This window comes from Stegastes partitus, unplaced genomic scaffold (assembly GCF_000690725.1).
Source record: "Stegastes partitus isolate 25-593 unplaced genomic scaffold, Stegastes_partitus-1.0.2 Scaffold55, whole genome shotgun sequence".
In the NCBI taxonomy this organism is placed as follows: domain Eukaryota; kingdom Metazoa; phylum Chordata; class Actinopteri; family Pomacentridae; genus Stegastes; species Stegastes partitus.
In genome coordinates, this window is record NW_007577786.1 from 814,299 (window position 1) to 825,645 (window position 11,347).

Consider the following 11,347-nt stretch of genomic DNA (forward strand, 5'->3'; position numbering starts at 1 on the left):
GTGCTTGGTTGTCTGTCTCTAAGTGTAGCCCTGTGATAGACTGGTGACCTGTCCAGGGTGTCCCCTGACTTCACCCTGAGTCAGCTGGGATAGACTCCAGCCCCCCATGACCCTAGTGAGGATTAAGTGGTGCATAGATAATGGATGGATGTTGCCATGTTGCCATACATAGAAGGTCTTTTGGGGTCCCCAAGAAATAATATGTGCAAAATATTTGTTGGTATTCATTGTAGACTTTTATACTATGTTAAATAAATTTACTGATCTGTTGATGTACATTTGGTTCCAAAAAAAATCTATCTTCAAACCCCCCCCCCAAAAAACAACACCTGTCACCTAAACCAAATGGCCTGGGGTCCAAAAGACCCCAAAAGTCCTGAATAAGGTTAAATGCATGGTTGCAAGATTAAAAAAAATTAAAATCAAATATTCTCATTTAGAGACATCTTTTTGGTTTCGAACATTATTTATATTATATTTGTATTACATTATAGTAATGATGGTAATGGTGTCAACATGATATTGTTTGTAATTTAAACTCAAAGTTGATTTAAAACTAAATTCAAGTTGAGGTAATGGTAGTGTAAATAAATTGGTTTGATTTCTTTCACATTTTCCAAATAAAAAAAAAAAAGCATGTATAGTTATGGTAATTACTTCTATAATTCTTAAAAAGTCCTTCAAAAATAATGTAGAAATACTGCTCAGCTTACAAGCTTGTGTTTATGCTACCAATCAGTAAGTAGGTTGTAAATAACTAAACCTTTGATTTCAGAGGAAAAGCTAATTCCCCCTAACTCAGTGCAGTTCATTGGATTATCCTAATTTCATTAGAGGTTGTCATAACTTAATAAGACTGATGCAAAATGTTGATGCAAACCAGAACAATATTTTTAAAGGGCAGTATAGGATTTAGCAGCTGAAGAGACACATATTTCCCTCAGGAGTTGGCAGAGACCAAAACAAAGTAAAATGATTATCCTCCTTAGATTTGTAAGGTGGACAGAAACACGACTCTACATGAATGAAAGCACTAGTTTCCGGCCACCACTGACGACACATCATGAGGTAAATGTCCAACTTCTGATAGCGATTCAACACTTACTGATCATTTTCTGTTTTGTTGTTTCTTTGAACAGAGAGCAAGAAAACAAAAAGGTGAGTGTTTCATTTTCAATTCTTGCTCCGTGTTGCCTGTAAATGTGTTTTATTATCAAGTAATGAGCTCAGACTGAACCGTCACCCTTCTGTCTTTCAGCAAGTCCTACAACCCTCCTCCGCCTCCTCCTCCTCCTCCCACTCGCAACGTGAGTGATCAAAGGTTCTGTTATCGCTTGTTTTGCTCGCGTGAATTCAGGCCGCCATTAAATACTGTTGATAGGTTGCTGATAACTTTGGTCCCCAGCTAATGAAAGGAAATGATTCGTTGTACGTCTCTCCGCAGCTCAAACACTACAAACAAACTCAGTCCTTCATGATCTGAGGAGAGGGGGGGAGCTGCTCTCTCGCCTTGACTTCAAACCATCCAGAATCTGAAGTGTCTGTTCAACACACAAGAGAGTTGCTTGACTGTCGCTGCGACGGACGCGGAGATCTTTCAAATGCCAAAACCGTGCTGCTTTGTTTCTGCCCCGACAGTTTGGAGGAGGTTCATGTTCACGTCCAAATTTACAGTTTTACCACCTTTTCAAATGCTGTATGATATTTTTTGTCCTCTGTATCGTCAGTGTGTCAAGACACTTTCAAAGTCTTGTTTTTTTCCAATTCGTTTTTAGACTTGAGATGTCAGATTCAGCACTTCATCTTAGGTTTTGGCTCTCTTATGCCACCTATAGGTCGGTAACTCCAACTATCTGTGCTAATTATGGCAAATACTGTATATAGACTGTGTCAGTTTCAGCTACGTGCAAAAATGTTGATTTCTCTTTGTCATTTTTACATATTTTTATAAAACTTTTTGTACGTTGCTCTCATGTTATTTTCCTTTACACTTTTTCTCTCTTATTTTTGATTTTTTTCCGTGTATTTCGGTGTATCAGATGATGTAAGCTGAGTGAGAAATGAACAGGTGTCTGCACACACTGAATGGTGCTTTTGAAACGTTGAAATATTTTTATACTCTAGTATTTTGACGAATCATAATCAATAAAGAATGATGAGTAAAAACCAGCACTTTCAAGCTACATAGTTTATCGGCATTAATATGTGTTAAAAATATCTTTATGCTTTTGAGCAATCAACTCCAAAATGGTGGGAATATATTTGCATAGGTTGTGTTGTAGCTTCATGAATAATCATTGAATCCTGATCACAACATTGTTTTTTTGTCATGTCTCCTATTTAGTGCCACCATCCGGCCAAAATTTGTATTTTTCTCAAAAAGAAAAAGTTGATTAAATTGAGCCTCATCTGCTTTGTGTTGAATGTTAACTAGTAAATGTGGTACACAAACACCACAAAATGAAGACATGAATAAGGTAAGTGTTATATCTACTGAACATGTTGGGTGTGTCACTGTTCAATAGAAATGTATAATGAGATAAAGCACCTGTCTAATGTGGTGCTGCTAAAACAGCTCTGATTCGGCATCGATACAGGACTTTGTGGGGTCTCCTGTGGTGTCTAGTGCTGAGACGTTGGCAGCAGATCCCTTGTGTTCTGTGGGTTGCAGGGTTCTTGTTCTGGCTCATCCCATGGATCAGACTGTGATCTGTTAAGTTTAGATGCCAAGTCAGTGTTTTGAGCTCTTTGTCGTGTTCTTCGAGCTTTTCCTGAGCAGTTTTATTTGGGTGAGGTAGGATGCATTGTCCTGCTGGGGGAGCTGTGGGTGGGCTGAAGTAACATCCACATCAATTCCAAGGTTCTTCAGCAGAGCATTGTCACCTGTCAGTGGGTTTAATGTTGTAGCTGATCGAGGTGCATTCTCACTTTGTTGATGCTTACATGTAGTGTGAGACCACAGATAGTAACTCTTGTTACTGATTCATTTAGGGAGGCGGCTTAAGGCATATAAATGCATATGGATCCTTTCTGTGTGCCGAACAATGATAGCTGAGGGATTACTGTTCAAAGAAGTAAATGAAATGGTGCCTTTACTGCTGCACATTGTATTCAAGTTACTTTGGAAGCGGTTCACTCTGCTTTTGTCTCCTTTACTATTCTATAAAAGTGTGGTTTTCTTTTGTCGGTGGACTGTTGTGGTGACTGAAAATGATAACTGATCTTGTTGATTTATTTCCTTTGTGTGAGTTTTGTTTTGCAAGTAAACCAAAGAAACAAGAACCATTGAATTGCAACAGTTTAAATATTTTGTAGATATTATTTTTTTCCTTCTATCAGATTGCTTTTTGATTGTGCACAGACTTCTTTAAACCAGACTACAGCTTACATGTTTGCTTGACCACTAGAGAGCACCACAGCACTGACTGTATCTGTCTTTACCGGCAGAGACTATGGGCCTGTAGCTACATGACGCCAGCCTTTATCCATTATTTGTCTATGAACAGTAGCGCTATTGTTCTCCTCCTTTTGTACTCGTTGTTCTCCTTATTGTGTTGCCCATAAATTGAAAGCCCTGAAACGCGATGATTTCCTACAGCTTCACTTCCACGCGTTTCTGAATAAGATGCATTGTCTGTGCCCGTCTGTGTAGTTTGAAAATTTGATTCATGTTCACATGCTGGATAAATCTTTGCACTGGGCCTCTGCACGATCTATAACTGCTACGGTGCAGGCAGCGTCAGGAACCAGCAACAGGGATCTATTCTGGTACATGGTAATAACCTTCTGTAATGATCACAGTAAGTGGATCTTATTGATCTGCTAATATGACTGCATGGCAGCTCAGACCTCTCTGACCAGCCGCTCTGGCTGCGAATAGAGGACATCAGCCCGAGCTCTAAAATGCAAATGCAGTCGCTGTTTGTCACGTGTGGGAAAACTGTATCCTCAGTGGGAAGTGATTTTGGTTTTAGCATAATGACAACACATTATGAATTTGTAGAATGTTTTATTCAGTAATTCCTCTCTCACTATTCAGGGAGTTCTATGTAGATGAAACAAAAAAAACAAATACATTTTCAGATACTATCAGGAGCTAATTCATACTATTTCATAAACTGTTGGGTAGTTCATAAACCCTGAACACCCGTGGTCCCCTCCCACTTGCATTATGTTTGCTTATTTAGACTAATTCGCAAGGCTGTGCAGGTGCACTCTCGCTTTTAATCTCCTCTTAGTTTGTTTGAGGACTACGTTATCCTTTCTGTTGATATGTAGAGTTGGCTCATTCCCAGCAGAGCTTTGCACAACTTCAACCTGAGCCACAATAACCCTAACACCTGTGTGGGTATTGAGGGCTTTTAATCTATATTAATGTATCGTTTTTTATAAATTGTGTTTTACATATAAACACCAAAGTGCCTCTAGGTGTCACACGACTGTATTGGTTTACAACTGCAATGTTTACCTCTCATTCCAGGTAGCATATATGATGGAAAAACTCGAACTACTTGAAAATTGTCCTTGAGTACAGAACCGTCTCATCTCCTGTCTTCTTTGTTCTGTGGCTGCTCCTAGAACACATTATTTACATGCTGTATAGGGAACTATTGTGACAGTTCTATAAATAGCGAGTGATGTTGCACACAGCTTGCGGAGTTTCCCTCGTCCCATGTAAACATGTCAGCGCAACTGTAATGTCACATGCAAACACTTAATTCTGAGATGTACTTTTTAATGGTTATGTGAGCAGACAGACGTGGAGGGCTGCAGTAAGAAGGTTTTACTGCTCTGAGGAAGTACCCAAATGATAAGCCCACACACACACACACACACACACACACACGCAGGCCTGTTTCCATTACTTCAGAGGATAAAATAGTCTCATTTCCTGGAGATTTAACCATAACCGTAATCATTACAACCTAACCTTAAACCAAGTCTTCACCCTTAAATTTAATGAGTTACATCATGTGGACTTTCCCCACAATGTTAACAGATTCATGTCACCACAACACAAGTAGCACACACACACACACACACACACACGGTCTGGTGGCTGTTAATGGCACGACTCAGCTGCCCGCTATGCTCCCCGTTTTTTTTTTCTTTTTTTGTGGTTCCCTTTGAACGTCCTAACGGGCCTCCTTTATGGATGCTCTCCCTGGATTACGGCTCAAGGAGGCTGTTACATCACATTTGTAAATGTGTGCGTATCTGTCGGACGGCGCCGGTGGAGAGAGAGTGTGAAAATAAGTGAGAGGGAGCTGTTGAGCGTGAGTGGGCGGTGGCTGTCAAATAATTTCTATGTCAGGACCGTTGTTTTCTTTGATGTTAATTTAAGCCTAGAGCCAGGTTTCCTCCGAGGCATCCCCATAGTCCCGTGCTGCTGCTGCTGCTGCTCGGTACTGCAATCTGCCTTACTGCGGCCTTATTATTACCCACAATGCTCTCTGTTAGCTGAGCTCCCACCCTCCCTCCAAAAAAAAAAAAAAACCCTCCAGGAGCTCCACTCATTTATGAACAGGTGGCACATTGCTCGCAGCACATGGCACACCACCCTCAGGGACTAATTGACTTTTTTTCCTTTTTAACAACTCTTTTTCTGCTCAAAGAGTCTGTTTCTGCCTGTTTCTTTATTTCTGATATTGTTCTTGCATTGCACTCATCAACCCCCCCTCCAACTTTTGCTGTCGGCATTAGCGGCTCTCGGGTTATGTAAAGCTTACATCATACAGACATCGATGTATTTATGCCTGAGGGAAATTGTTGTGGCAGGAAGAAGACCACTGACACAGGGATTACCACAGGAAACTCTCGCTTCCTCGCTGTAGCAGTAAGAAATAGCAACATTTAAACATTTAAACCCCACCAGACGACGTCCCCTACAGTTTCATTAAATCTTTATACTGTGGTTCTCTTACAGTGCCAGAGTCCTGCTGTGTATTTGTGTGTGTATTTGTGTGTGAAAGCCGAGAGGGGGAGTAGAAAGAACGCTCCCTATTTGAACTCTCTGGTTTGTGTCTTTCGGACTGAATTGTGCTGTTATTTAGCATCGCTCACTGACAACGCTGCTATGTGTAATTACAGCAGAAATGGAGGATGGAAATAGTTTTGCCACTGCACGCACACAGACACACACGGCGTCCTGTCCTCCTGCACAAGCAATCAGTCAGGACTTTGACTCCCACAGCAACACTGTGCTCCTTATTTGATCTCAAATAGGAGCAGTGTAGGCAGAGGGTGGCACAGATGAAATGTTTTGTCTCTGTGTGTGTGTGTGTGTGTGTGTCTGTGTGATCAGTGTACGACTGTAATTTGGTAGCATCACACAATTTCCGCACGCTGAATGTTAAGTAGGTTTATTATTAGTGCAAGTATTCAAAACTCACCCCATAATTAACAAACTGGTGAACAAATCCAATCAATAGTTTGGGTTTTTTGTTTATCAGAGACCTAAATTAAAGGAAAAAAAAAAAAAAAAAGCTGCTTAAAAATACAATCCTCAAAGTCTCCAAGAGAAATTTAGGACACTGCTGACTACTATTTTCATTATTGATTAAAGTGCAGATTGTTTTCTCAATTAATTTTTGAATCGTTTGGTCTTAATTTCAGAAAACAGCGAATGCCAGCATCATAATTTCCCAGAGCTCAAGCTGACACATTTAAATGTTTTATTTTTTGTCTGGCCAAGAGTCTAAAACCAAAGGAAATTAAATTTACTGTGATAGACGACTGTTTTAGCTCGACTGTTAATGCCAGATAAGGGACTATTTGGAGATGTGTACTGTACTGCCTCTCTTGTGAAGTACAAAGTCTTGTGGTCATTTCTGAAATTTCTGGTCTCAATCCAAGTGCAAGAAAAATATAGGTTGACCATTTGCCATTTCATAGTAGCCAGGTTGCTCAGTTGGTTTGTCTATAAGCTTACTTAGAGTGTCATTAGTTGATCTGTGGGTGCATTTCAACACAAAGCATTAACACATCAGTGGTACTAACTGTTGTACAAGAAAGGTCAGGATGCAGAAACTAGATATATTGTACAAACATTGAGATTGCAGACATTATGCTGAAGTAAAGCATGACCCCACAGACTAATACAGAATACATAAACACTCCTGGATGCAAAACTAGAGCAAAAGAAACTCCCCAAATGGATCCAACAAGCCAGTTTACCTTCTAACTCATGTCAAACTGTGATGTGCATTTAGTTTCAGTTAACTCGTGTCACACCTTTAAACACTGACTACTGCTTTTTGGTTTGGACATTCTTATAATATCGCATACATTTCTGTGTTTTCAGAATGATTTTTTTTTTGCTGCACTTGTCTTTCAGATAGTCTGACTCACTGGATGTAGACTAAGGGTATAAATCTGCTGTTGGCTTGGCATTTTAAAGGGTTTCCCCCTACACATTTTACTATTTATGACAACAGCCTCTGAGCATCAGCCGACCACATGTTTTACATTTTGTAGAGGATGTAACTCATTCAGTAAGGTAGTCATGCTATTTTTTATTTTATTTTTTTGTGGATTATCCATTTAATTGACAGTTCTCACCCTCTTGCATGCACATATCGCACTAAATCAGTTCCCCCAACACTGTTTTTGTTTCTGCATCCTTTGCTTTAGCAGCCAAATACACAACTGCAATTGGTTTAAAGAAATACAAACAAGCCACATAAGAGTGTTTTACCCCCATAGCAGAATATAAATGAGGTGCAGCCAGAATATTTTATGCTTCAGATTCAGGACTTCAGAACTGTTGCTCATGTATATAACTATCACCCACAATATTAATGCCACCTAATATTGTGTTGGTCCCAGTTGTGCTGCTAAAATAGCTCTGACATGGACATGGGGCCTCTGTGGTGGACTGTGTTGTCTGGTACTGGGATCCTTTGGGTCCTGTGTGTTGTGGGGGCAGACCATCTTGGCTCTGGCTTATTCTGGCAAATCCCATGAATGCTTGATCAGACTATGACTTAGCTAGTTTGGAGACTGTGTCGACACCTTAAGCTCTTGGTTGTGTTCCTCAAACTGTACCTGAGCAATTTTTGCAGTTGCATTTTGCGTGCTGTGTTGCTGAGCGAGGTTGCCAATGGTGGTGGTTGCTTGGTCTGCAGCAGTGTTTAGGTGGTTGGTATGTGTGAAAGTAATAGGACCCACGGTTCCCCAGCAGAACATTGCATTGTAACAAGATAATCAATGTTATTCCCTTCACCTGTCAGTGGATTTAATGTTGTGGCTGGTTGATGTAGGATTTTTCCATTCGGTCAATACTAATGAATGAAGTCAAATGAGGGAGCAGCTCTGTTAGATTATCTGCTACTGCTGTTGCACATGATTTACATCCTATGTGACCTTTACGTTGTGAAGCAGAAAAATGAGTCCAGTGTTCTTTTCTGCTCTCATTTGTCTGCCTTCAGATTTTGAGAAGAATAAAAGTCTTTGCACGCTCCACTCTCCTTTCACCACACAGTTGTTTACCTTTTGCCATTTCATGACAGGTAAGCAGGCTGCACTTGATTTGTCTATAAGGCTGTTTACACTTTTCATATTGTGTGTCGAGAGAGCCTTCACACTCAATCAGACTAGTTTATGTGCAGCCACAGAATCAAGAGTCACTTGTTAAGCTCCTGAAAGCTGTGCAGGGAAGCAGATTTATCCTCTATGACCAACCTTTACACCCACTTGGGGTAATGTTAATATGAGAAGTTTTGTTAATGAAGATTTACATGTGCAAGTAATCGGAGTTCACAAAGCCACATCTGATTTAAAATATGAACAACAATGAGGAGGTTTGTTCAAACATCCGTAAAATACTGCAAAACCATTGTAGATAACAAAGTAAAAAGAGAAATGAGAAAAAGAATTAGAAATGAACATATCAGCAGAAGATTGGAAAGACTCCCTGAATGAAAAATTTAAGCCATCACAATCAAAAGACTGGAGGGAATTTGCTTGTAAAGTGAGCATGAGATAAGTGTGGGAAATGCTACCCCTTAGCAGGGAGGAGCTGCTGAAGAGGATGTGGGCAACAAGTAGCAAATTATACACAGTTATTCTTTTTGTGCCCAGTATTAATACCCTTCTGAGAAAAAGCTAAGGAAACCCTGAAGTGTTTTTCTGACTTAGAATAACCTGTGAAACCAGAAAATATCTTGGGTTTTAATATATTTGCAATAATAGAATCAGCTTTTTAACATATTGTGTGTATTGGACATGGAAGCAGGCAAATCCACCAAAACTGAAATGCACCAGGAGGGCACATTTTGGACATGAAAAGAGTAGCCTTAGAATCAGAGGTCACACAAAGAAAATGGAATAAGATTTACCCCAAAGAAAGACCTTAATCATCTTTCCATAGTCTGTATTTAAAGATGGACAAACCCTTTGTGAAAGTTAAAATCTGTTGAACTTTGACCTATGTGCACTGTGATGACCACTCATTCAGCTAATAGAAATGTAGACAAACACAGACAAAAAAATAGGAAAAGCTTTGCATTTTTAATAAGACTTCAGAGAAATGCCTGAACTTAGAAACAGACATCCATCCAAGTAGCCATATAAGGTGTGGTTGAACTTGTCAGGTAACTTATTGTAGGTATAAAACATATGTAAACAGAGCTTAGAGTTCTCCTTCAGTAGCGCTGCAGATTTATTAAAGATACTTACTACCTTCCTTTATCCCACTTGTGTCTAAACACCTTCTAGTTCTGTTCAGTCTCCCAGAACCTGCTCACTGTTCTGCCTCACTCTCCAACTCATTTAACTGGACCAACCTGGCATCCAATCCAGCCACACCAGTCACCTGTGCACCTGGTTTAAAAGCGCTGCCTATCTGTCATTAGGTGGCAGCTGTGTGGTAGACATCATGCCTGTGTGCCTCTTTGTTCGGCGCTTTTACACGACAATTGTTGGTTGACAGCATACTGGCTTAGCTTTGGGACTTTTATGTGTGCTGTGAGACAATTTGTAGTTTGCAAAAAGATGTTAGCTGCAACTCCCTGGTGCAGTTTTTTGTTTTAGTAAGAGAGTGTAAGCAAGGCTGAGTCGGATTTAATTTTCTAGCTTTTGTTTTATTCATAAAGATAAATCTGGTTCTTACTTCTGGTAAATGTTCTCTTTTAGTTAGATTATTTGGTTTAAGTAGCATCCTCTGCCCTCAGTTCCATATTTTGTGTAATCTTCATTTCCTACCTTATAATAAAAACCCAGATAAACTTCTTGGCTCAACTTGGTTCCACATTGACCACCAGGATCTTCTTTTGTTACTTCCTTTTCCCCTGGCAAGCTGACTCATAACATGAGCTTTAATATTCATACAGAGCTTTTTTTTATTGACACAGTGACTAGAAGTTTTGAAAACATGATCTATTTTGCCCAGCCCTCTGCAACTCCCCCCAGCAGTGCATCGAACGTAATGGCGAGCACTGCACAAACCGCATTGAGTTGGGAAGGGCCATAATTCCCCGCTTTAAAATAATCGACAAAGTAGTGAAGTGGGCAAACGTCTTTGGGCCATGGACTGACCTGTAGCAGCACCCACCGGTCACTCAAAGCAGCTACGTCCTTGATTGTGCATAACTTTAAGCCTGAATACAATTTAAATGGGTGAATTACATAAAAATCTCTGTACAGTCGTCATGAACAGGAAAATTGGTTTGAGTCCAAAACATAAATTTTGTGAGAAGTCAGCAAGAGTTTTTTTTTTTTCCTGCAGATGTCCGTGTGCGGTCCAAAATTTGTGTCCATGCAGAGATTAGCTGCTCTATAAGAGAGTTTAATCAAGCCTCATGAGGACTGATTTAATTTCTGAGACAAACACAAGTGGCTGTTTTGAGGAACTGCAGTTTTTGGCACTTTAACATTGGCTTCGTTTTTCAGACCTTCAGGCTGCTGCTTGAATATTTCAGTAGAGCCAAAGAGCTGCAATAAACAGGAACTTCACCACACCCTACGTGCTTTATTCTATTGAAGAATAGTTAATTTAACTTCTACAAAAAAATAATAAAACAAGTATAAAATGTGCAATGGGCTATGAAGTGAAGGATTTTGTGGAAGATGATAAAATAAACATGACAATAACTCATTAGAAAAATTATTTACCCACAAAAATCCTATCTATGGACTGCAGTGTTGCCTCAAACACAGACAGGAGGTTTTATTTGTCCATGAATGCAATATAGTTGCAGCATCCCATCACCGAAATCATAACTAATCCTCGTAGGTTGTGTTTAAATTGATCGTTTATACAGCGAGGTATGCAGGCTCGTCAGATGTCTGTTCAGCTTCCCACTGCCCATCAGTACCTAAGATCCTGTGCTGCAGTGTGCCATTTGAT

At 39.9% G+C, this 11,347-nt stretch overlaps 1 protein-coding gene across 1 annotated transcript in view; it reads left to right on the top strand.

Moving 5' to 3' along the window:
- Positions 1–1,483, top strand: part of jam2b (junctional adhesion molecule 2b) — a 17,372-nt gene extending 15,889 nt beyond the window's left edge. The window contains exons 8-10 of the mRNA XM_008275590.1: positions 1,140–1,158; positions 1,259–1,307; positions 1,445–1,483. Of these exons, the coding sequence (XP_008273812.1) occupies positions 1,140–1,158; positions 1,259–1,307; positions 1,445–1,483 (107 nt within the window). The remainder of the gene's footprint in view (positions 1–1,139; positions 1,159–1,258; positions 1,308–1,444) is intronic.
- Positions 1,484–11,347: the final 9,864 nt, after the last annotated feature.